This window comes from Cervus elaphus, chromosome 22 (assembly GCF_910594005.1).
Source record: "Cervus elaphus chromosome 22, mCerEla1.1, whole genome shotgun sequence".
Lineage (NCBI taxonomy): Eukaryota > Metazoa > Chordata > Mammalia > Artiodactyla > Cervidae > Cervus > Cervus elaphus.
The window spans coordinates 51,656,432-51,681,331 of NC_057836.1; the positions used below are offsets into that span (position 1 = coordinate 51,656,432).

Sequence of the window (24,900 nt, forward strand, 5' to 3'; positions counted from 1 at the left end):
GAGGGAGATGGGAGGGGGTTTCAAAAGGGAGGGGATATATGTATACCTATGGCTGATTCATGTTGAGGATTGACAAAACAGCAAAATTCTGTAAAGCAATTATCCTTCAATAAAAAATAAATAAATTTTTTTTAAAAAAAGCAGAGACATTACTTTGCTGACAAAGGTCTGTCTAGTCAAAGGTATGGTTTTTCCAGTGGTCATGTATGGATGTGAGAGTTGGGCCATAAAGAAAACTGAGAGCTGAAGAACTGATGCTTTTGAACTGTGGTGTTGGAGAAGACTCTTGAGAGTCTCTTGGACCGCAAGGAGATCAAACCAGTCAATCTTAAGGAAATCGATCCTGAGTATTCATTGGAAGGACTGATTCTGAAGCTGAAACTCCAATACTTTGGCCACCTGATGTGAAGAACTGACTCATTGGAAAAGACGTGATGCTGGGAAAGATTAAAGGCCGGAGGAGAAGGGGAGGACCGAGGATGAGATTGTTGGATGGCATTATTGACTCGATGGAAACAAGTTTGAGCAAGCTCTGGGAGTTTCTGATGGACAGAGAAGCCTGGCTTGCTGCAGTCCATGGGGTTGCAAAGAGTTGGACATGACTGAGCAACTGAACTGAACTGACTTAACAAATGCAGTTGAGTCTTGGTCATGTTAGAATTGCACAGTTAGGAGCAGAAGCATGCTAGCACAGTGGAGATGAGCCCTGTAGATGCAGGCTTTTAATGTGTCCTGGGCATCACATGGAAAGTCCTGCAGAGGAAATAGAGGGCCCTGGTTAATCCAGCAATCCAGTTTATGTCCGTTAGCAGAGCTTCATTTTTACATGTTATGTATGTTGAATGATTTTTAACATTATTATTATACAGTACAATAACATTATATACTATACAAAAGGTTGTATATTTGTAAATGCTCTTGGTTTCAAGAGAATGTCAAATATCCCTTATAAGCTTAGAAAACTTTTAAACCTGAAATGGACTCTAGATAGGACTCAGCAATTTTAAAGCTGAGGAAATAGAAGATATTTCATATGACTTATCCCAGTACAGCTTATCAGAGCATCCTATCAGTTAGATATTATTGTAGAATCATTGAGGCTCAGAAAGACCAAGTGATATTCCAAAACTTTGCAGCTAGTAAGCAGTAGACTTATTACTTGGAACCCAGGCACCTGACCTGAAATTCGGAACTCTTTCTACTATTTTTGGGCTCTGGGAGTTTGTGGTCTTCTTGGGAAGAAACTTATCTATTTAAAAAAATATTTATTTATTTGGCTGTGCTGGGTCTTAGTTGTGGCATGTGGGATCTATTTCCCTGACCAGAGATTGAACTCCAGCCCCTTGCATTGGGAGCCTGGAGTCTTAGTCACTGGACCACCAGGGAAGTACCTAGATTTTGTGTTTCAGATCCAGCATTCTTTTTTTTTTTTTCTTTAGATCCAGCATTCTTGAGGCTGTGTAGAGGATGGAATTGGTTGAGAGGAGAATGGAAACTCTCCTGTGTTCACTAAGAGAGGGCCAAGATAAATAGAAAAGAGTGTATTTGAGATTTAGTAGGTAAACCCTACAGGGCGCAGTGCCTGATTGGATATAGCAGGCGAGGGAAAGGGACTAACCAGAGGCCTTCTCCAGTTTGTGGCTATACCCATGGCCAGTGCAGCTGGGTGGCTAGAGCTGTCAGCGTTCCAAGGCAGGAAGCACAAAACTGAGAGGTGGAATGGGAGCCACGATGAGCTAATTTGGGGTTGAATTTGAATCTCTTACCTGAGTGGAGATGTTCAGTAGGCAGAATATGGTGCTTAGAAGCTAGCAGACTGAAATGGAGAAAAACCTTTGGAAGTCTGTAGTACACAGGTGATGGCCAAACCCTGTAGAAGAGTTGAAAGAGCCAAGAAGAATATAAGACAGGAGATGGCCGGAGACAGAACTTAGGAGATGGGCCAAAGAGACAGAAGAAAGTGGCGGAGGAGTATGATGGAGAGATCACCAGCCTCCCCACAGATACATCAAAAATTCAAGATAGGGAACAACTTCTACAAGACAAACTCTAGGTGACACCAGAAGACCTCAGGCCTTCAGGGGGCAGGCTCAGCTCCCTGGATGAGAAAACCACAAAATTCTGTAAAGCAGTTATCCTTCAATTAAAAACATAAAGTGGAAAAAAAAGAAAGGGGCTGAGGAAGGTGGTGTAGCGAGAGATGAGGAATGGCTCTAGAGGTAGCAGAGAATCAGTAAAATCATGGATGCCAAGAAAGGAGGGGGCTGAGAACTGACCACCAGATCTAAGACACACCGTTGCATTTAGCAGCAGAATGGCCGTAGGGAACCATCAATTTTGGTAGAGTGGTAGGAACAAAAGCTGTGTAAGAGAGAACAATGCATCTGTTCCTTCTCCCCAGAGATGGGGTCTGCAGAGGCCCAGCCCCTTGAATTGGTAGAGTGAGTTCCTGCTGTATCTGGGGCAGGAGACAGAGGGCGCTGCCCGCCATCTGCTCCCAGGTCCCTCTGAGCAGACTAGCCTGTGGCCTTAGTGGAGGGGGTGAAGGGAAAGATCCACTCCCCTCCCCCACCCCCACATCCCCATAACCTTTATTGTTTTCTATAGGGTGGAAATACAGTGCAAGGAAACATCCCATTGCAAGCTTTTATTGCTTCATTTGGGATAATGATCGACAACTTTTCCCCTCCCTAGTCTATTTATAGACATACATTTATTGAAAGGAGGAGTCAACAAGCTTCATTTCTCAAATGGAAAGACTTCTGACAGACTTTAGTCATGCTTACATGGGCCCAAGTGTTCCTAGTCATACTTATGAAACAAAAGGAAAGTTTAAACAGAGACCCTTGAAATCCTGCATAATCCTCCTTTCTCATTACTGTCGGCAGCCTTTCTTCTGGATGGAGAGTATAGGCTGTGATTGTTTCCACTTCTTAACTATTTGCTCCAAGCACAGTGGGGAAGCTCGTTGGTGGGCAGGGTCCACAGCCTGTACTCATTCAGGGAAACTTCCTGAGGCTCTCCACCAACACCTGCAATTTTCCTTGTTACCTGGTGATAGCAACCTAGATTATAGTTGTGTGCCCCGGGGAGGAAATGAACTCAGGATTGGCAGTATAAAAATCTACCTATTAGGTAACAGCAAATATTATATGAAGCAAGAGGAACAGGCTTAAATTTCAGTAGACTAAAGGTTAGAAGAAGTTGTACTTTAGAAGATTACTTTAAAGAACAGAGGACTGCCTTTGGAGAATATATATCTTGCTTTCTTTTCCAGAGGAAATACTAAAGATGTTACTTTATTACTATTAAGTACTGAAAAAAAGGCTGGGGAAGTAGGAAAACTTATCCTTTAAAATACAAGAACAGATTCTCAAGGAAGCTAGGTCCTAGGACCTTCCCCCTCACTCCCATCCCCAATTCACACTCCCTTGGAAACAGGGCAGATGTGGCCCTGAGGTACACAGTGGAAAAGGCAACAGATGCTTCCTTCCTGGTTGTGGTTTTACAGAAAATCTGCTAAGGAACCAATGTGAGAGGGAGAAGAATGTTCTCTCTTCCTGTTTCTAGAAGTTAAGGTCCTTGGATCTCGGGATGTGGGTTTAAGTCCCAGTTCTGCTATTTTCTGGTCTTGTGGACATGAGCTCTCTGAGTCACAATTTTCTAATGGCAGAAAGAGGATGGTCATCTCTGCCCACAGAGTTTATTCTGAAGACTTAACAAGATGCTGTTTGTAAAACGACCAACAGAGTCTGCAATGAAAGTTAGGTTCCCTCCCCATCCAGAATGAAAATTTTTAAAAATTAATGAATTAGTTAATTTGGCTGTGCCGAGTCTTAGTTGCAGCACTTGGCGTCCTCCATCTTTGCAGTGGCATGCAAACTCTTAGGTGTGGCATGTGGAATCTAGTTCCCTGACCAGGGATGGAACCTGGTCCCCCTACATTGAGAACCTGGAGTCTTAGCCACTGCACCACCAGGGAGGTCCCCAGAATGGAAATTTGAAGTGGGCAGGAGGTTCAGTGACCTCGTTTGTATGCAAATGAACCCATCCTGGTCTTTCTTCTCACTTGGATTGAAAGGACTGACCGAGCTGGATGGTGCTGTCCAGTTGCACCACCCCTGAGGGAAGATGGGGTGAACTGCGGTTGGGCCTCAGCTAAGAGTGTCCTCTCCTGGCAACTACTCTGCTTGCTGCCAGAGAGAGGTTGCATTGAAGAAAGTTCTGAGGTCAAAGCTGTCGATACAGGTCCAGATGGGTCATGAGGGTGAAGGGGCCTGAGGAGCCAAGGTGTGTGGCCAAAAGGGAGTGTGGGGAGCACAGGTATGAAAGTGTGTGTCAGGGGCATCAGCAGCTGGTCTGGGGGACAGTTTCAACCTCCCAGCAAGTCAGAACCTCTTAAAGGGCCTTCGGGCAGAAGGAACAGTCTGCGCGCCTGGTTATCAGCATCCGTAGGAACTCTACGAATGAGTTCTTGCTCAGCTGCTAGCACCTAGGACATTCTGGCTCTGTGCTTTTCCACTTTTAAGGCCTGTTCAGGCCCAGGTGATGCTAGTGGTAAAGAACCTGCCTGCCAGTGCAGGAGGCGGAAGAGACGTGGGTTTGATCCCTGGGTTGGGAAGACCGCCTGGAGAAGGGCATGGCACCCCACTCCAGTATTCTTGCCTGGAGAATCCCATGGACGGAGGAGCCTGGCAGGCTACAGTCCATAGGGTCACAAAGAGTCGGACAGGATTGAAGTGACCTAGCACTTATGCACGCATGGCCAATACAACATGGTCATCCTGAGCAGGGTAATTTGCAAGTGCTTTCTGCTGAGCTTTGTTGGGGCAACTGAGAACCTTATAGGGGGTCATGAAAATAATTTCCAAAGAAGAAAAATAGCCATTGATTGCTAAATGGAGCCAACAGCTGAAACTCCCCATTAGCAGCAGGAGCACTGTGAGATCTGTGCTATGACCCCTGCAGCAGAGCTACAGAGAGAACCTCTCTGCGGACAGAGTCACAGTGCAGATAGGCAGAAGATCAGTCCAGAAGCAGGGAAGAGGGGGCCTCGCATAGAGTCAGGGGCATGGGCGTGGATGAGGCTGCCCCAAGATTGTTTGACCACAAGCTGGAGTGAATGACTAGACCTCTTTCAGTTTTCTCATCTTTAAAAGCCAGTGACATGCACAAAATATCCTTTGAAAGAACACCTGTTTTTGGAGAAGACTGCACAGATGGGGACCAAGATGGGAGAAATGCTTTTTACTTCACATCTTTATACATTTTCATCTTTGAATCCTGTGGATGTGTGGCCTGTTAAAGAGAGTAAATATTAATAACGACAAAAAAAGACAAGTGATGATAGTTTGTACCTTATAGGATTACACACACCGGATAGATGGTAATTACATAAGTTGCAGTGTTTATTGTTATTAATATTAACACAGGGATGCTGGCTAGGCCATCTGTCAGTACTTTTTTACCCTTAAATACTCAGCAGTCTCGTATTGGGCTTCCCTGGTGCCTCAGACAGTGAAGAATCTGCCTGCAATGCAGGAGACCCGGGTTTGATCTCTGGGTCAGGGAGATCCCCTGGAGAAGGGAATGGCTATCCATTCCAGTATTCTTGCTTGGAGAATTGTTTGGATAGAAGAGCCTGGCGGGCTACAGTCCATGGGGCCTCAAAGAGTCAGACGTGACTAAGTGACTAACACTTTCACTGTCAGTCTCTTATCAAGTATCCAGATTGATGCCCTGCAGGCACTGGCCTTCCATTTTGTTTGTAGTCAACAATATCAATTTAGCCCCTTAAAGCACCCTTGTAAATGGGTAAAATGAACAAATGAGTGCCACTTGCAAATTGACTATTTTTTTTTTTTTTACTTTTCACATATTTTAGAGAATTATATTAATTATTGACAATGGCACAGGGCACTGTATAATGAACACCTACATACCCTTCATCTGTGATCACCAATTGTCAACATTCTGGTCACATTTGTGTCTTCCTTTCACACACACACAAATATATATGTATTTTCTGGACTATTGGAAAGTTTGTTGCAGATGTGACATTTTTATTTCTAAATACTTCAGCATGTGTCTTCTGAGAATAGGACATTCCCCTACACAAGTGAAAGTCACTCAGTTGTGTCTCTCTGTGATCCCATGGACTGTAGCCCGCCAGGCTCCTCTGTCCATGGAATTCTCCAGGCCAGAATACTGCAGTGGGTTGCCATTCCCCTTTCCAGGGGATCTTCCCAGCCCAGGGATCAAACCCAGGTCTCCCGCATGCAGGTGGGTCCTTTACCGTCTGAGCCACCAGGGAAGTTCGTTCTTGCTTAGTGGCTCAGTCCTGTCCTACTCTTCCAAGACCCTTTGGACTGTAGCTCGCCAGACTCCTCTGTCCGTAGGATTTTTAAGGCAAGGATACTGGTGTGGGGTGCCATTTCCTTCTCCAGGGGATCTTCCTGACCCAGGGATCAAACCTGCATCTCCTATGTCTCCTGTATTGCAGGCAGATTCTTCACCCGCTGAACCACTGGGGATTATCAAACACAGGAAATTTAACCATTACACAAGACTATTATCTTAGGTACAATTTATATGCAAATGTTCCAGAGTGTCCCATTAAATTTCTTTATAGCTATAATTTACTTTTTGATCCAGAATTCTGTTGAGGATCTTCCATTGCATTTGGTTGCCTCCTTTAGTCAAGAACATTTTAGCAGGACTTGTCTTGCCTTTCATTGACATTGATATCTTGAAGAGCCTAGGTCAGTTTCTACCCTCCCCTCCCTGTCCCAATGTCTTGAATGTGTATCTGATTGTTTTCTGATAATTAGACTCAGGTTAAATGTTTTTGGCAAAAATACCACAATAGGTGATGTTCCAATGCCACTTTTTAGAATATTTTTTATTCTCTTTGAAATGTCTGAAGCCAGGAGTCATTTTAAAAAATTCTAACATTCTTATTTTCAAATATCCAGCAGGTCAGTTATTGATAAGTGACTCCTGTCATCAAGTCATGATGGAGGCCGTGGGCTATTTGTACAAATCACTTGATTTAAGGGCCACCTACCTCGGATATTCTCATTCATCGATCCCTGGAATCCTACAGTGAGTTTCTGTTCTGTGTCTCAACAAGAAGTATACTTCAGGTTTTTCTTGTCCTGTAAATGACCTCTTGCCAACTTTCATTCCTTTGCAGCCTTCTGAGGGAAATTGAGCGGACTCGGGGTAGGCGATGTTGGCCTCAAGGTATGAGCCAGCAGTCTGCTGAAGGTCCTAGGCATGGCGCCTCATTTTTGGAGCACTTGCTTAAATTAAACTATCACAGCGCTCAGAGATCAGACACAGTGAGCTCAGCAATGTGCACCAAAGCAGATAAGCTACAGGGGGCTGAAAGCTTGGACTTGGTGGCTCCAACAATTTCAGATAAATCAAAACATGCTTCAGGACAAGGGAAAAAGCTCTTGAGACCCATTGTTTCCATTTCAGCTGTGGAAAAGACTCGATGGAAGACACAGAGTAATGTTGAAATATGGAATGGCCCAGAAAAAGAAGCAGTGAAGAACAAGAAAGATTATTCCTCTAAAACTTTACCTTTGGGTAAAATGGATGGTGCAGTAAAGCTTTCACGGCAGCGGATTTTGTCAGCTAAAAGTGAGAGTGAAAAAGGCCTAATTAATGCAAATTACCAGCATCCCCTGGTAGAGTCTCTTAGCCCAAATAATCCCTGGAAGTCTGTATCTGAGCTCATCTCAGAGAAGTGGCTTTTTTATAGCCCAGATTACAGTCCAGTTTCTCACAAGTGTTTTTTGCAGAGAAGATCTCAGTTTGAAACAAAGTTGATGGAAGACTTCAAATGATACTAATAAAGAACAAAGATTTTCATGGGCTCTTCTGTGTAACTTTTTTCAAATTGTCATTATTTAGAATTCTTTGGTGAGATATTTTCTGGTGATAATCAAGGTCTGGGGGTTTTATTTTTATTTTTTAGCCCCTTGAAATATTGTAACTGACTGTAGCTAAAAAGAATACTTTTTAAGTCATTCATATTTCTGTGGTAAGTAGAAAACTGTTCATATCACAGGGTTCCATATCTAAAAATATATGGAGAGAATGTTACTAAAGTTCTAATTGTGTTACTTTTACTATCATTTGTCTATGAATTTATGAATTAATGTTTCATGTACACAAAATTTACAACTGCTGTCACCGCATCTCTTTAAAGTAACATAAGACATAAATTGGAAAAAACTAAAACCATAAAGTAAGTTTAAAGTACTAGAGTCCACAGATTTGATATCATATCTGTCTTAAACATTTTAATTGCCTCTCATTTTATCAGTGATTTGTAAGATATTAACCTGTTAACTGCTGAGGATGAATTATTGACTTCCTTCTTGCTTATCACCCAGCGAAATCCTACCTATTACATTAGGAATCCAGGTGAAAGAATGGGCTCAGATGTGTGACTTATAACAGCACTATTGCACTTAACCTCAGTTTCATCACTTAGAAGATGGGAGAAATTATGGTGCCAGCTTTTTAGGATTTCTGCGAGGACTGCACGAGAAAATGCACATTGCAAGCCTTCAGTGAATAGTAATTAATGTCTGTCGCGATCTAACCCAGAGCCCACCTTTTTCCATGAAAACATCTGATCCCCTCAGCCCACGAATTAAGCATACAGGAATGCTTTGCTTATTTGTCTTAAATCGTGCCCCACCTATGTCACAGGTGGTAGTGTGGTCTCCAAGGCAAAGAGCCAGCCTTGCCGGTTGCTTTGCGCTTCACTGAAGCCCCGGGTAGCAGTTCAGGGATTCTCGCAGTTCAGGGATTCTCGCAGTTCAGGGATTCTCAGTCGGGTTCCGGGTGGGCAGCATCAGACTTTCCCGGAGGGGCCAAGTCTGATTCAGTCGGCACTGAAATGTCCTGTTGTGAGGTTTAGTGTTTATTTGGCTTTGGTGGAACCGTAACGCACAGAACAGTGCAGCCTTGTCCACCGCGTCGTGTAAGAGTGGGCTGGAGCAGGGGGACTAGTGTCCCGAGGGCTTCCCTCGCGAGTCAGAAATCTTGGCGGGGGGCACTGGCCTGCCAGGCTATGCAGTGAAGGGTGCCCTTCAGGCACATCGGCCTACGCATGGGACCTGGGCCCAGATGCTGGCTCCTCGGTGGGACCGGAAGGATCCAAGCCAGGGACGGGGGACCTCCCAGACCCGTCTCCGCGATCCAGCCGAGGTCCAGGCCGTGGAGGTCATTAATGCAGAGAGGTCGCCTCCTGGAGTCAGGGCCAGAGGCGCGCTGTCCGTACAGCCAGGGTCGGGGGACGGTCACAGAGCGGGGGAGGAAGGTGCTGCGGGGTCGGCGTGAGGCGCCGGGATCCCGACTCGTGGTCCAGGGCCAGCAGAATCACTCCATTTCATGTGACCTCGGCTGATAGGACGTTCACGCCACCGCACAGCCACCTCTGCGCGTCACACGATCAAGAAGTGACTGTAGCATGTTTCGCGCGTGGTCTCGGCTGTCTGAAAGCTGCTGCCCTGCCTCGCGGATTAGGTCCCGCCCCGCCCCGCCCCGCCCCGCCCCGCCCCGCCCCGCCCCGCCCCGCCCCGCCCCGCCCCGCCCCGCCCCGCCCCGCCCCGCCCCGCCCCGCCCCGCCCCGCCCCGCCCCTCCAGGACTCCGCCCCGCCCCGCCCCTCCAGGACTCCGCCCCGCCCAGGCCCCGCCCCGCCCAGGCCCTCCAGGACTCCGGCCCACCCCTTCAGGACTCCGCCCCACCTCAGGCCCCGCCCCCGCGGCGGCCGAAGGGCGGGCCGCGCCGCCACGTGCTCAGACGCAGGGACCCGCCCGCCCGCCGGGCAGAGCGCCGGCAGAGCACCGGCCCTGGGGCGCCACTCGCGGCCGGGCGGCGGCAGGCATGGCCTCGGCGGCGGTAGCAGCGGCGGCTCGTGGAGCCGGTGCAAGGGCAGTGACGGCCCTGCGGGATGGCTGCCGGACTGCGACCCGGGGGCGGTCGCGCGCGGGCCCCGCACGGCCATTGTGCACAGCACCTGGGACCGCCCCGGACATGAAGCGCTACCTATGGGAGCGCTACCGGGAGGCGAAGAGGAGCACGGAAGGTGAGTGGGGCTGCGGCCCCCGAGCCCTCTGGACGTGTGGGATCCCTCTCCGCCGGGCTGGGGCGCCAGGTCCCGTCCCACGCGGCCATCCGGGAAGCCGGCTCCCTCGGACCCGCGAGGTCCGCTGCTGACCGCCAGACCTCCCTCCCCATCCTCACCCTCGGTCGTCCCCAGCCCCAACCGCGGGCGACAACGCCTCTGCAGTGCGATTCCGGAAACGCGGAAAAATGCGCCTGCTGAGAAACTTTACAACTCTTGCCCTTCTCCTGTCGGGAAAGCCTCTTTATAAATTCCTGGGATTTTCTAGCCAGAAATCCACATCGAAAGCGCTTTGAACGCTCCTGGCCGGGGTGGGGGTTCCACGGGGTTCCATCTTTTGGGAGACGGTCACCGCCACGCATCGTTAGGTATTGTTATTAATAGACGGCAATAATAGTAACCGCCGGAGTCCGGCAGGCGGCGGGTTACCCTGTTTTCCGACTGCTGGGCAGGTGCCCAGGGTCCGGAGGCTGATTTATCTTCCTTCTTTGTTTTAGAGGATAGAGTAAGATTTGCTGTACTTGTAATAAGGGGGGTCCAGGTTGGGAGTGTCCCGAGTTATCTACTAACCTCAGCGAGGAGGGGCTTCCAGGGCGTGACCTCTTTGTGGCCAGAAAATGAGCTTGATTTGATTGTTGGTAAGGGAAATAGGGAGGATAGAAAGAGGACCCAGTAAATACTAATATCAGACACACAAATTGTGTCCCGGAATTCTTCCCCATACCTGAGAAGGAGGTGTCACATCCTCATCCTATAGATGAGAGAGGCTGGACTCAAGTTTAAGAAACCTGGCCCAGGTGTGATCTTTACCTCTAGTCTGTCTCAGCCCCACACCCATTCTCCTGTTTCCTGCACTGCCTTGCAGTAGCAGCTCATCATTTGGGAACTGGTGTAAAGGGCCAGTGATAATCCATGCGTGCTGCTTTTTCAGGGAGGATTTAGAATAGAATTTTTTGTACTCATATTTTGTGTGTGTGTGTTGCGGGGGGGGGGGAGGGCTGTGTGTGCTGGTGGAGATGGCAGAGAGAGAGGGAGAAAATATTTAGTGGGGAGAACATTTTCTAGAATCACATTTTCCATCTTTTGTCCAGAAGTCATGAAAGAACACAAGAGGCTTATTTTCACCAATTGGAATAATTTTCTGAGGGAACTCAAAGTGACCAGCAGTGCAAAATTCTGTGAAATAGGGTTTGTTGTCTTAGTTTTCCTTTGCTCCGAGTTTAATTTTGCATTGATTTTTGAGGTGGTGTGTGGGTGGCAAGAAGACTGACTTTTGAGACATTGAGAATTGCAGATCTTAAGTGAAAGGAATATAAGAGATCATCAAGCCTGATGGGTAGGCAAGACTTTTTAATTGAAATTTTCAGTTGAGATAATTGTATCCTGTACAGTTGTAAGAATTAATACAGGGAGATCTAGCATAACCTTTAACCTGTTTCTCCCACTGGCAACATTTTGCAAAACAACAGCACAGTATCACAACCAGTATATCCACACTGATAGAACCCACAGGTCTTATTCAGAATCTCCTAGTTTTACTCGGACTTATGAATGTGTATTTAGTTCTACACAGTTGTATCCCATGCAGGTTCATGTATTCAGCATGGGACACGATACAGAACAGTTCACTGCAAGGTTGCTCCTAGTTTTTGACCACGACAGATAAATAAAGCTCCTGTAAGCCTTTGTGTGCAGGTTTTTGTGTGAACACATGTTTTCATTTCTCTAAGTGCCATTGGTTGAATGGCAGTTGTGTGTTTTATATGACACTACAGGCAAATTTTTTGCCATTCCGATTTTACAGACAAGGTTTGCTGCTGTGGATTGTGACTCTTGGGACATCACAAAGCTCCGGTTTCCTTATCTGTAAAATGGGGATGGATGCTGGTTGTACCCACATCAAAGGGTTGTGATGAGGAATGAGTGGGTCCATCATGAAAGATTTTTAGAACAGTGCCTGGTGAATGAAATTCCCTGGCAGCTCAGCTGTTAAGGAATCCACCTGCAATGCAGGAGACCCCGGTTTGATTCCTGGGTCGGGAAGATCCGTTGGAGAAGGGATAGGCTACCCACTCCAGTATTCTTGGGCTTCCCTGGTGGCTCAGCTGGTAAAGAATCTGCTTGGGAAAACTGAGATCAGAGGAAAGGAACTTAACACCAGAGCTAACAAATCTCAAAATTTCCTCAAACTGACCTACTCCAGACCCCCTGGGATTATCCCACACCAAAGCCCAACTCTGGCCTGAGTCCGATCTTTATCACTCAACCCTCAGCTCTCATCTGCCAGTGAAAGTCGCTCAGTTGTGTCTGACTCTTTGCGACCCCTTGGACTATACAGTCCATGGAATTCTCTAAGCCAGAATACTAGAGGGGTAGCCGTTGCCTTCTCCAGGGGATCTTCCCAACCCAGGGATTGAACCCAGGTCTCCTGCAAAGCAGGCAGATTCTTTAGCAGCTGAGAAGTCCAGGAATACTGGAGTGGGGATAAAGCGGGGAGTTTTCGAGTAGGCTTGGCAGATACTCAGGGGTAGCTCTTGTGGCCGGTTAGTAAATAACTCAGTCTTAGTCATGCTTAGTAAGCTGTGGAGATGGGCTAGTTAGCACTAGGGTCTATGTCTCCTTGTGCTACTCTCTCTACTCTCTCTAGTCTTCTTTCTGTAGAATGAGGCCACTGAAGTAAATATGTGAGCTTTTTCAGTGTTACAGGTCTGTGAATCAGTATTTGGGGTCCCGTCTTCACCTCCTAGCACATGCCCACGTGGTCCCTGTCTTACCACAGAGGACGCAGGGACTTTCTTCCTTCACCCTGTCTGTGTCTGCACCACCACTTTAGCTGAAGTCTGTACATGGGCCCAACCTGCATTCATTCACCAGACATTTATTAAGCAGGTAGCAGTGGGCTTGGGGCTTCCCTGGTGGCTCAGAGGTAAAGCCTCTTCCTGCAATGCGGGAGACCCGGGTTTGATCCCTGGGTCAGGAAGATCCCCTGGAGAAGAAATGGCAACCCACTCTAGTACTTTTGCCTGGAAAATTCAGTGGACTACAGTCCATGGGGTTGCAAAGAGTCGGACACGTCTGAGCAGCTTCACTTTCACTTTTCACTTTCAGTGGGCTTCAAAGCTATTGATTTCATAGATGAACATGACTGCATGGGAGGGGCCCTTAGGGGCTGAGCACCTGTTGGGGCCAAGGGAGGGGGACCCGATTTGCTTGGATGGGGAGGTTGGTAAACAGATAGGTGTCCGTTCAGCTTGGGGAAGTTATTAATAAATAACCGGCCCCAGGGGATATGCAGGAAACGCTTGACACTGTGTGTATAGGAGTAAAGACTCAGAGGAGATACTGATGTTCACACAAAAACCCCCCCCACCAACCCCCTGCTCCCCACCCCTCCCCCCACCAGTTTACTAGAGGACAAAGTTCTATTTTCTCCTTTCCTGATTATTGCTTTCTGGTGTTTGATCTCTTGCCTTAATTGGAACAGTCCCTTCAGGTGTCTTCTCTTTAAAGAAACTCCCAGAATGAAGCCTGCTCCAGGAGGAGATGATTTTTACTCTTAGTTTTACTTTCTCTCCCACCCTCCTTTTTCCCCCCAAATTAAAAAAGACTGTTGTTTAGATCAGTTTTAGATTTATAGGAAAATTGCATGTTTCTGTAAACTCCCTGACTATGGGATGGTGATATTGTGACTTTTTAAAATCAGAAACATGGCACAGAGCTTCTAAAACCTTGGAATTTCCTAAGTACCCAGATGGATAAAGGTTTCCTTTGTGATATTAATTAGGTGACTTTTGGAGTACTCCTAGGCAACCAAGGAGGGGGCCTGGTTGCCAGGGGGATGCAGCCCTGTGATTGGAGACTTAGCGCTTGTGTCTTCTGTTCTCCCCACTCCTCGGGGAGGGAGAGGGGCTGGAGATTGAATGGATTACCAGTGGCCAATGATTCAATCATTGCCCGTGTCACGAAGACTCCATAAATGTCTCCATAAAAACCCAGAAGGACGGGTTCTGAGGGTTTCTGGGTGACAAATGTATCTAAAGGATTCTGCACCCAATTCAGATGTGCATTTTTTCCCCAGGCCACCTATTCTTGGACACATCTGAGTGTCCTTCCACACAGATCACTCCTGACCCCTGCTGGAGAGAGCGTCAGATCCTCCAAGTTAAGGGCTCATTCCTACAGGACTGCCATGGAGATTCATGTGGGGAGAGTGGTACACCCATTGAGGACGTGGAAATCCCTTGTGCTGCCTACGAACTTTGCCCTGTGCATCTCTCTCATCGGGCTCTCCCTTTACAATAAACCAGCAATCTAGAAAGTAAAAGATTTCCCCGAGGTCTGTGAGCCACTCTAGTCAATTACTTGAACCTGAGGAGGGAGTCAGTGGACCCTCCAGTCTATCGCCGGCCTGTCAGAGGCGCAGGTGGCCACCAGCACTGGGGACTGAGGTTGGGCTGGGGCAGTCTTGTAGGACTGAGCCTTTGACCTGGACGGTCTGACGCTCTCTGCAGGAGGTGTCAGAAGTGAGTTGTGTTGTAGGACACCCTGTTGTGTCTGCGCACTGGTGGCCTGGGGAAAAACTCACACCTGAGTTGGGCACAAAATGGGTACATTTGTCACAGTTAACCAGTATCGATCCATTGTCAGTATGTATCAGTGTTAAGCAAAGTCCCTGTTTGGTTGAGAATTCGTTAATGTTTAACTGAGTGTCCTTTTCTCCTCCAGGATCCCATCCAGAATAGCACACTGCATTTACTTATCATTCTTGGGCCCCTCTTGGCTGTGACGGTGGCTCAGTTTCCCTCTTTACCATCACCTTGACAGTTTTGAGGAATACTGGTAACATACCTTGTAGAATGTCCCTCACTTAGAATTTGTTCCTTTTTTAAAAACTTGAGATCTCTGGACATGTAATAGTTATGTATCTGAAGTCAAACTCAGTTCGAAGAAAAGGTTCTTTGTTTTGTTAGGAAAAGAAATGCTAATTTATTTCCTTATTGGTTACTGCTCGCAAAAATTTCCTATAGAATTATGGCTCTCACCTGGAGCAAGGGAGGGGGGATTTGACTTCCACTGGCAGTTTGGCAGTATCAGGAGACGTTTCTAATTGTCGCAACTAGGAGAAAGAAGGTGATGTTGGCCTCTGGCGGCCGGGGGAGGGGGTGGAGGCCAGAGATGCTGCTAAACATCCTACAAAGTATAGTACCCCCTCCCCCTGGAATCATCCAGCTTCAGGTGTCAATACTGCCAAGATTGAGAAACCTTGTCCTAAAATGGTGACAGTCTGAGAAATCACTGTGTGACTATAATTTAAAGATACGAATATACTTGTGTGTGGTCTGTTATTTTCTGTTATTTATACGTTGTGGGTGACTTCTTTGAACTCAAGGCTGGCCTTCCCTGTGTGCTGATCAGATAATCATCCTCTCCTGTTAGGTTCAGGATGGAACGTTCCTGTGCCTTCGAGAGAAGTGAGTCCAGCTGTACACTTGGGTAGCCTGGTGGATTTTTGCCTTGCAGAGGTCATCTCAGAGCTTGTTTTTTTTAGAATGTTTCGCTGCTTGGCCAGGGCTGTGAAGGATATTAAGTTGTGGAAAGAAGTGTGGGGATTAGTACAAAGTGTTAGAAGAAGCTCTTCCAGGGTGTCAAAGGATTTATTCAGAGTTCTTGGTTGATATTTAGTAGGGACTTGTATGTAGCTCAGTGGTGGAATCTTAGTATGTATAGAACAAGCACAAAATGCAAATCCTTCCCTGGAGCAACTGCAGTGGGTTAAAGAGATACCTGTAAGATAATTGAAAAATTAGGCCAGTGATTCTCAGACTGGGTTCCACCTTCTCCTGAGAGATGTGGTTAAAGAAATGTCCAAAATGTATATTAAAGGAGCTTCTTTACAGATAGGCTTATCCGAGCTAGTGAATCAGAGCCTTTAAAATGCATGACCCTCCAAGAAGGAGGATGATGGTTTAGAACTTCCCAAGTGAATGTGACCGTAGAACCCCTTTTTTGGAGGTAATGGTCCAAAATAGAGGTTCTAAAGAATACTTTAGGAGGTGAAAGGAGATAAAATACAAAATGGAGATAAAAAGATAACTTTATTGCCAGTCTTTGAAGGTAAGTAGAATTAAACATATTTATTGTTTCAGTAGTTCTCAGACTTGATGGGCATACCCATCAAGCTCGGTTAAAAATGGAGATTTCGAGGCTTTAGACCCAGGTATTCTGATTCAGAAGGCGTGGAGCCGGGAAATCTCTATTCCAAGCTGGGTTTGGAAACCAATCCTTAGTTGAGCTCTTGAAGACAAGTGCAAACAGAGACATGCTCTGCATTTTACAGTTCTTTTGGACTCTGGCTTTCGGCAGTTTGGTAGGCTAGGTGGTGTTGGTAGTCTCAGAACCCTTTGGTAGAGGATGTTGCGTTGTTCAGTTGCTCAGTTGTGTCTGACTCTCTTGCGACCCCGTGGACTCTAGTCTGCCAGGCTCCTCTGTCGATGAGATTTCCCAGGCAAGAATACTGGAGTGGGTTGCCATTTCCTGCTCCAGGGGATCTTCCCAACCCAGGGATCTAACCTGCATCTTCTGCTTTGGCAGGTGGGTTCTTTACCACTGAGCTGCCAGGGTGTGGTGCGGGACACTGACATGCAAATGAAAAATACAAAGAAAGTTATTTGCATGTACAGCTGAGCTCTGAGAAACTGAAGAGAAATCACAGGGACTAAAGATGAAGATTGATGAGCAGTCCTGAAGGTGTGAACAGTTTTGGGAGCACTTGCTAGGTTTTATTGGCTGTGCCTGCTGAGAGGGAGTGTGTACACACACATGTATACAGAGATGCCTGTAAATTCTGTGCTGCTGGGAGGACACACACACACACTGAAACTGTTCAGTAAATCTGGGGCCTGCAGAGGGCCGCCTTCCCTGCAGAGACAACAGGGAAATGTGTCAGTCCTACTTTCTGCTCTAGACTTTCTCCTGTGTGGGTGAGGGTGTCTTGAAACTCTCCCCCTCACCTTGTACTCATAGGCTAGTCCTCACATGGGTTTGAGTTTGAATTTATTCTGCTTGGGTGGTCTGCTTATGTAATCTCAAGATGAGAAATTAACTAAAAGTGGTCCCAGGGTGATAGCTTCCTGGGATTCCTGATGGAAGCAAATATGAACTCTTCCTGGATGAATAGACCTTCACACCAGGCCCCAGGGAAGAACAAAGGAATTGATTGACCTGTGAGTAAATCTAAACACATGTTGACAATACAGAAATCAGTCCAAAAGAGTGCAGGAGAAGAGGTGAAAGAAACAGAAAAAGCAGCAAATATCATGAAAGATGTTAGTGGACGTAATTCCAAATATATCAGTGATCATGATAAACTCAGATGAACAGGTTATCAGATCAGATGTAAGAAACACAATCTAGCCTGATGCTGTTTGCAAGAGATACACCCTGAAAAAAGATGTAGAAGAAGTTCAAGTTTAATGAAATGGGATAAGACGTCTTGGGCAAATATGAGCCAAAGAAAACCAGCAAGTGTGACTATCAGATAACTATTGAAATGGCATTGAAGGGAAGTAATGTTAACTGTGGGAAGAACTGCAAATTACAGTTCATGGACCAAATCTCACTTCCTGTTTTTGTGTATTATGTTTTACCAGAACACAGCCACACGCATTTGTTCCCCTGTATGTATTTTTTGTCTCCTTTTGTGTTGTGATATCAGAGTTGCGCAGGTACAACAGAGACTTTATGACTCCACAGCCCACACTGTTTACTAACTGAGCCTTCAGGGAAAATGTATGTTGACTCCTGAACTAAAGCTGTGCTTATTTATCAATATGGATGAGTCTCCCAAAAATAAGACTGAGTGGGAAAAAAAGCAAGTTGCAGATGAATACTAATTATAAAAGGTTTGGAAAGACCTAAGAGATACTTGTAGGGGTACACATGTATGTGGTCAAAGTCTAAAGAAATGGAAAAAGGATGATAAGCACCTAATTCAGGGTCTTGGTTACCTCCTTGGCAAGAGGAGAATACAGGTGAGGGCTTAGAGGGTTTATTTCCTGAGCTGCAGGGGGCCTAACAGAGGACAGCTGGAATATCTGTGTGTTCTGTATTCAGTCTGCTGCGGTGTCACAGGTCTGTTAGGCCTCTGGGAAACTGTACTCTAATAAGAGAATGAGCAAAAGAGGTAAATAATGTCTTGACGCGGGTTTGATCCCTGGGTCAGGAAGATCCCCTAGAGAAGGGAATGGCCACCCACTCCAGTATTCTCGCCTACAGAATTCCGTGGACAGAGGAGCCTGGCGGGCTACAGTCCACAGGTTTGCAAAGAGCTGGACATGACTGAGTGAGCACACACCGCACAAGGCGGTCGGGGGACGTGGGTGGTGTTTGTTTCAGTTTTATCCCTTTCTTGCATCTTAGAAACAGCATGATACAGTCTTAAGAAATCTTTTGTTTGGGTGTGTGCTGTTAATGATCCTTGGCTACAGGAAAAAGTAACAAAAGGCCTTAAGGGAGAAACATGTCGCATCATTTTCACATCTGCAGGTAGGAAAGAGTTCCTAAGATAGCAGAGAGCCAGAGGGCCTTCTGGAGGTCATGGAGTCCAGGCCTCTGCTTCGAGAAGTCCCTTTTCCGTAGCCCTCGCTGGTGGCCACCTGGCATCTGCTCGAGTTTGCCATGTGATCCCAACGCTGCAGTATTTATTTTGGATGGCCTGAGTCACAGAGAGTATGTAACTCCGATTCCCCTTCCATATGGTCGCTGCTTAAGTGGGAAGATGGTGATCGTGCATCACCCTAGCCCGCCCCTTTGACTTAATTATTTGGGACACTTGTTCACACGTACTCAAATTTCTTGATATCCCTTGTTGACCCTTGGTCCTGACCGCAAGAGGCCACGTGTGGTTTGACTGGAGAGAAGCAATGCATGGCATATGGGAGGCACTGATAATTACTTTCTTGTATTTCCTCTGTGCTTTGATGAAAATTCATGATAGCTTGCCTAGTATTTGATCTTTTTATATGATTAATATTCTTTTTCTAATAGTTTCCCTTGAAACACTTGTACTTTTCTTTTGAACAGTTTTTTTAATTAAATGACTTTAAAGATTATGTTATCATTAAATTGTTACTCTATATAATTTTATTTCATTATACCGTTGCATATAATTTTATATTTGGGACTTTAGGAAGCATGATGGATATCTATGGAGCCATCAGAATTACAGATAATACTTACAAAGTAATAAGGTGTAAATTCTGGTGGGAGTAGTATAAATGTCATGTGTATTATTAATTATTCAGATGATTAATTCTATTTATCATGAATTACTTTTCCCTGGAGATAGTGCAAAATATCTAAAGTCATGGAAAAATGAAAGCGTCTTTTGAGATGAATAGATGCCGTAGAAGAACTTCTGAATTGCCCCCTCTGCAGGCCCGCCCAGCCTCATGTTAAGTTCCTCTTGTCTCTACCCGTCAGCGTGATATTTCCTGGTCTCCCACCTCTGCCTGGGATGTTGCTTACTACAGAGCTTGTGCTTTATTATTATTTTTTAATATTCCCCACACAATGTCCTGTACAGTGTCTGGCACATAGCAGGTGTGGAGTAAGTGCTTATTAAAAAATTTCTGAGTGCTTAGTAAGTGAGATAACTGCTTTACAAACATGTTACATACTAGGTGATCCCATTTATATAAAGTTCTAGAAAATGCAAGCGAATCTGACCAGAAGAAGAATAGCAGGGGACAGAGGGAGAAGTGGGATTCAGAAAGGTGGGGGGAAGTGTTTGGGGATGTTGGTTATACATTTATTATCTTTATTTTGGTGACGGCTTCATTGTCGTCTGTGTGTGTCAAGCCTCAGCACACTGTATGCTCTGTGTGCAGTTTATTATATTTCATTTCTGACTCAGTAAAGGTATATAATAAAGACAGGCAATTCCCTGGCAGTCTAGTGGTTAGTACTCTGTGCTCCACCATCGAGGGCCCAGGCTCAGTCCCTGATCAGGGGACTAAGATCTCATAAGCTGCTGCTGCTGCTAAGTCGCTTCAGTCGTGTCCGACTCTGTGCGACCCCCTAGCCGGCAGCCCACCAGGCTCCCCTGTCCCTGGGATTCTCCAGGCAAGAACACTGGAGTGGGTTGCCATTTCCTTCTCCAATGAATGAAAGTGAAAAGTGAAAGTGAAGTCCCTCAGTCGTGTCTGACTCTTAGCGACCCCATGGACTGCAGCCCACCAGGCTCCTCCGTCCATGGGATTTTCCAGGCAAGAGTACTGGAGTGGGGTGCCATTGCCTTCTCCGATCTCATAAGCCGAGGGGCCAAAAAAAAAAAAAAAAAAGCTGTATAGTAAAGACAGAGAAACAAGGGAAGGACTCTGGTTTAGCCTGGCTTGCGGCAAGTACCCCCAACTCCTGGAGATGGGACCCTAGATGTGGCTCAGCATAAGTCCAGTGTTTTAGTCTGAATAGCTGCGGCTGGAGGGGTGGGGCAGAGTCCCAGAAGAGCCCAGAATGTGTGTGTTTAGAGGTGGGGAAGGGACATTTCTTAGCTAAGGGTTAGGGCTCGCTGGGCAGGGAACCCCATAGATGTTCACCTTCACCGTGGGAAGGATGCCTGCGGCACTGTTTCGTGTTGGCATCTTTTTATTGGGCTGTTGCAGAAGTAAAAGTGATGCGCAACTGAATGGTTAGTGGAGATACTGGAGAAAACGGTTTCTGGCAAAAGATAGTTCTTTTCACTTCTTATTTTATTAAACATTTTTTAAGTTGAAGTGTAGTTGTTTTACAAGGTTATGTTGATTTCTGCTATACAAGAAATGATTCAGTTATACATATATACATTCTTTTTCTAAAATATTCTTTCCCATTTAATACAGTTCCCTGTCCTTACTGCAGGACCTTGTTACTGTAACCATCTGCTAACCCCGACCTCCCACTCCATCCCTCCCTCCCCCCGCCCCGCCCCACTACAACCACCAGTCTGTTCCCCGTGTCTGGGTCTGTTTCTGTTTTGTGAATAGGTTTGTTTGTGTTGTGTTTTAGATTCTATGTGTAAGTGATATCATACGGTATTTGTCTTTCTCACATACTTAGTAATCTCTAGTTGGATCCAAGTTGCTGCAAGGGGCATTATTTTGTTCTTTTTTATGGCCAAGTAGTATTTCTTTATACTGGAGAAGGAAATGGCAGCCCACTCCAGTATTCTCACCTGGAGAATCCCAGAGACAGGAGCCTGGTGGGCTGCCATCTATGGGGTCGCACAGAGTCGGACACGACTGGAGTGACTTAGCAGCAGCAGCAGTATTTCTTTATATCTAGGTACCACGTCTCATTTATCCATTCATCTGTCTGGGGACATTTAGGTTGTTTTCCATGTCTTGACTGTTGTGGATACTGCTGCTATGAACAGAGGGGTACGTGTGTCTTTTTGAATTATAGTTTTTGTTTTTTCTGGATATATGCCCGTGAGTGAGTTTGCTGGATCATAAGGTAAATCTTTTTTTAGTTTTCTAAGGAACCTCCGTACCCTTTTCCATAGTTATGGTGCCAACTTACGTTCACACCAACAGGATAGGAGGGTTCCCTTTTCTCCACACCCTCTCCAGCATTTGTTACTTGTAGACTTTTTGATGATGGTGATTCTGACCAGTGGGAGGTGGTACCTGATTGTAGTTTTGATTTGTATGTCTCCAGTATTAGCGATGTTGAGCATCTTTTCAAATGCCTGTTGACCATCTGTATAAAAATGGTTGTTTTTAAATTTCTAAAGTCTAATAGTATTGTGCTCTTATGAATTGTCTGATTGCAGGTCATACTTGCCATGCAATTTTATTTCTCTGACTATAATTATCAATAGTTCAGTTCAGTTGCTCAGTTGTGTCTGACTCTTTGTGACCGTATGGACTGCAGCACGCCAGGCCTCCCTGTCCATCACCAACTCCCAGAGCTTACTCAGACTCATGTCCATTGAGTCGGTGATGCCATCCAACCATCTCATCCTCTGTCGTCCCCTTCTCCTCCCACCTTCAATCTTTCCCAGCATCAGGGTCTTTTCAAATGAGTCAGTTCTTCACATCAGGTGGCCAGAGTATCAACAGAAAGTACATTAAGTGGACGCATATCAAGCAACATTTGTTGACAGGAAACCATATTCTAAAGATACTTGTGAAACTTGTCTTATGGTCATATTGTTCCCTAACATATTAGTTACACCAGAACAAATTAACATTTTTCAGAGAATGTGAAATTGTCAGTGGCAGAACTGACTGGCCTTTGCCCAAGTCTTACTTGTCAGAAGGAAGTTGTTATGTGGTGGTTTGCTAAGAGAAAATCACCTATCGTGGGGGTTGCCTTTTTCTTGTTTTTAATTGGCATTTGTAAATGAGAAGTTTAAGGGTTTATAATTTGGGTATAGAACTTTGAGTTCATTTGTGGAAACATTTAGGGGAGCTACAAATACTGCTTCACGTTAGAAACAAAAAGTTCCTTCACTTTTTAAAATGTGTTTTCAATCTGAATGTATAGTCTTTTTAAAATTTTTTTCTGTTTTTAAAATTCAGTTTATTTAAACTAAAAAACAAAAACAATTCACCCATTTCTCCCATCTACCCCGATCCCACCTCTGGCCACCACCAAATCTGTTCTCTGTATCTGTGAGTTTGGGTGTATGTATTTATTTATAGATTCTACATACAAGAAATATCATTAGTATTTGTCTTTCCCTGTCTCACTTATTTTACTAAGCATAATGCCCTCAAGGTCTTTTCATTTGTCACAAATGGTAAGATTTCATTCTTTTTCCTGGTTGAGTAATCTTCCACTGTTTGTGTGTATTTCACAATTTCTAAAAATATGAAATGCTTCACAAATTTGCGTGTCATCCTTGCACAGGGGCCATGCTAATCTTCTCTGTATCGTTCCAATTTTAGTATATGTGCTGCCGAAGTGAGCACTCAATCTGTATGTATAGTTTTAAAATAAATTTTGAACCCTTGTTTTCAATCTACCTGTGAACGTTAAAAGAATTTGAAGCTGTGTTAAGTAAATACGAACTAATTCGTAATTGATTTTGAATATTTATGAATATTCATGAAATATAGGAGTATTATGAAATATAAACTGAAGTTAAGATTTGAGAAAACAAATATTTAAAATTTGCCCTCACTTTTGTCAATGGAGAAGTGTAGAGATATGTTGCAAGCAATGAATTATGACCCCAAGCTGGTAATCTTGTTTCATCTTCATTTTCCTCCTGTAAAGTGAGGATAACAACTAGTGTTTCATGTTAAGTGGGGGTCCATGTATATGCTTCATATGGAGCCTGGTGTTTAGTTGCTAAGTCAGGTCGGACTCTTTTGCGACCCCATGGACTTGGCCTGATAGCCTCCTCTGTCCATGGGATTCTCTAGGCAAGAATACTGGGGTGGGTTGTCATTTCCTCTTCCAGGGGATCTTCCTGACCCAGGGATTGAACCTGGGTCTTCTGCATTGGTAGGCGGATTCTTTACCACTGGGCCACCATGGAAGTCCATATGGTACCTGGCACATTGTAACATATGCATTAAATCATCTCTGGGTTATTTGTAATACTTAATAAATATAAATCCTATGTCAGTAGTTGTAAATACAATGTAAATGCTTTGTAAATAGTTGTGAATGCAGTATGAAGGCTACAGTATAAAGTTTCTGACGTGGCAAATTCAAGTTTTGCTTTTTGGGACTTTCTGGAATTTTTTCTTTTGGGGATATTTTACATGTGCATTTGGTTGAATTTGTGAAGGTGGAACCTAAGGATTTGGAAGACTGACTGTAAGTGAGGAAAAATGGAGACTTTTCTTCTGTTTTTTTTAAGCTATAAAATTCTCCATGAAAAAAGTTGTTTCTTTTTCCCATTTTGCTTTTTCCTTTTCTTCCTAAGAGACTTCATATCTTTATATTCTTTTTTGTTAAATTTTTTTTTAGGATAACAGCTTGATGTCTAGGGCATATTCCAAAAAGAAAAAGTAGTTAGTTAAAGAAAAATGTCATCTTAATGTCTCTGGGGTTGTGGTTTTTGCATTACAAAAAAATTGAACTTCAAGGATTTTCAAATGCATTTCAGCCTTTCTCTTTGAACATTTTCCTGTTGCCATATTTGGTTCCTTAGTTCAGGTGTCTGAGATGTGTATGTTTGGGCCTCCAAGTAGAGCATGTTTTCTTCCAGGTTTTGCTTTTTAATATAACTTGCAGTGAAATATTTCATATAAATCTTTATCATTATCTCTGAATATGTCCTCAGCATGTATTCCTAGAAGGAGAATTACTAGGTCAAAGAGTATGAATCTTGGTACTTATCTTGGTACTTATCGCCAGCCTTCTTTCCAGAAAGGTCGAACCAGCTTATATTCTAAACAGCAAGGAGTGAAGCTCCCTAGTCTTAGCACCAGTATCCACTTTGTGTTCCGTCATTAAAAACAAAAAGAAACCACATACAAATAACAACAGCAGCAGCAACCGAAATACCACTGCAGTCTTATCAGAGAAAAGTTGCATCCTCTTTTTGTTCCTTAACCAAGTATCACATGCTTATTATAGAAAAAAAATGTTGAGGTAAAGACACTAAAACCATTTGTAATCCCTTTTCAGAGCGGCTCATAACTATCCAACTGTTTTAATTTGCTCTTTAGAAAATAGTTGGAATGGTTGAGCATTTATGTTTATAAGCCATTTAGTTTCCTTTTTAAAAAATTTATTTTTAATTGAAGGATAA

At 44.9% G+C, this 24,900-nt stretch overlaps 2 protein-coding genes and 1 non-coding gene across 5 annotated transcripts in view; 2 read left to right on the forward strand and 1 right to left on the reverse strand.

The window, feature by feature from the left end:
* LOC122680384 (putative tetratricopeptide repeat protein 41) overlaps positions 1 to 7,951 on the forward strand; it is an 85,432-nt gene extending 77,481 nt beyond the window's left edge. The window contains exons 15-16 of one of the 3 annotated variants that reach the window (XR_006336689.1): positions 6,975 to 7,104; positions 7,196 to 7,337. Coding sequence is in view for 2 of the 3 variants with exons in the window: in XM_043881701.1 (XP_043737636.1) it covers positions 6,975 to 7,104; positions 7,196 to 7,856 (791 nt within the window). In the remaining variant the exon portion in view is untranslated. Of the gene's footprint in view, positions 1 to 6,974; positions 7,105 to 7,195 lie in introns of all 3 variants that reach the window. The other 2 variants (XM_043881699.1, XM_043881701.1) reach the window with 2 other exon arrangements.
* A 1,863-nt stretch (positions 7,952 to 9,814) lies between these two features.
* The window catches only part of NT5DC3 (5'-nucleotidase domain containing 3), a 64,179-nt gene continuing 49,093 nt past the window's right edge, over positions 9,815 to 24,900 (forward strand). Inside the window, exon 1 of the mRNA XM_043880900.1 lies at positions 9,815 to 10,112. Coding sequence (XP_043736835.1) covers positions 9,911 to 10,112 — 202 coding nt within the window. The 5' untranslated portion in view covers positions 9,815 to 9,910. The remainder of the gene's footprint in view (positions 10,113 to 24,900) is intronic.
* LOC122680944 lies at positions 22,998 to 23,104 on the reverse strand. Its single transcript, XR_006336852.1, has one exon. It is a non-coding gene; the product is annotated as a U6 spliceosomal RNA (small nuclear RNA).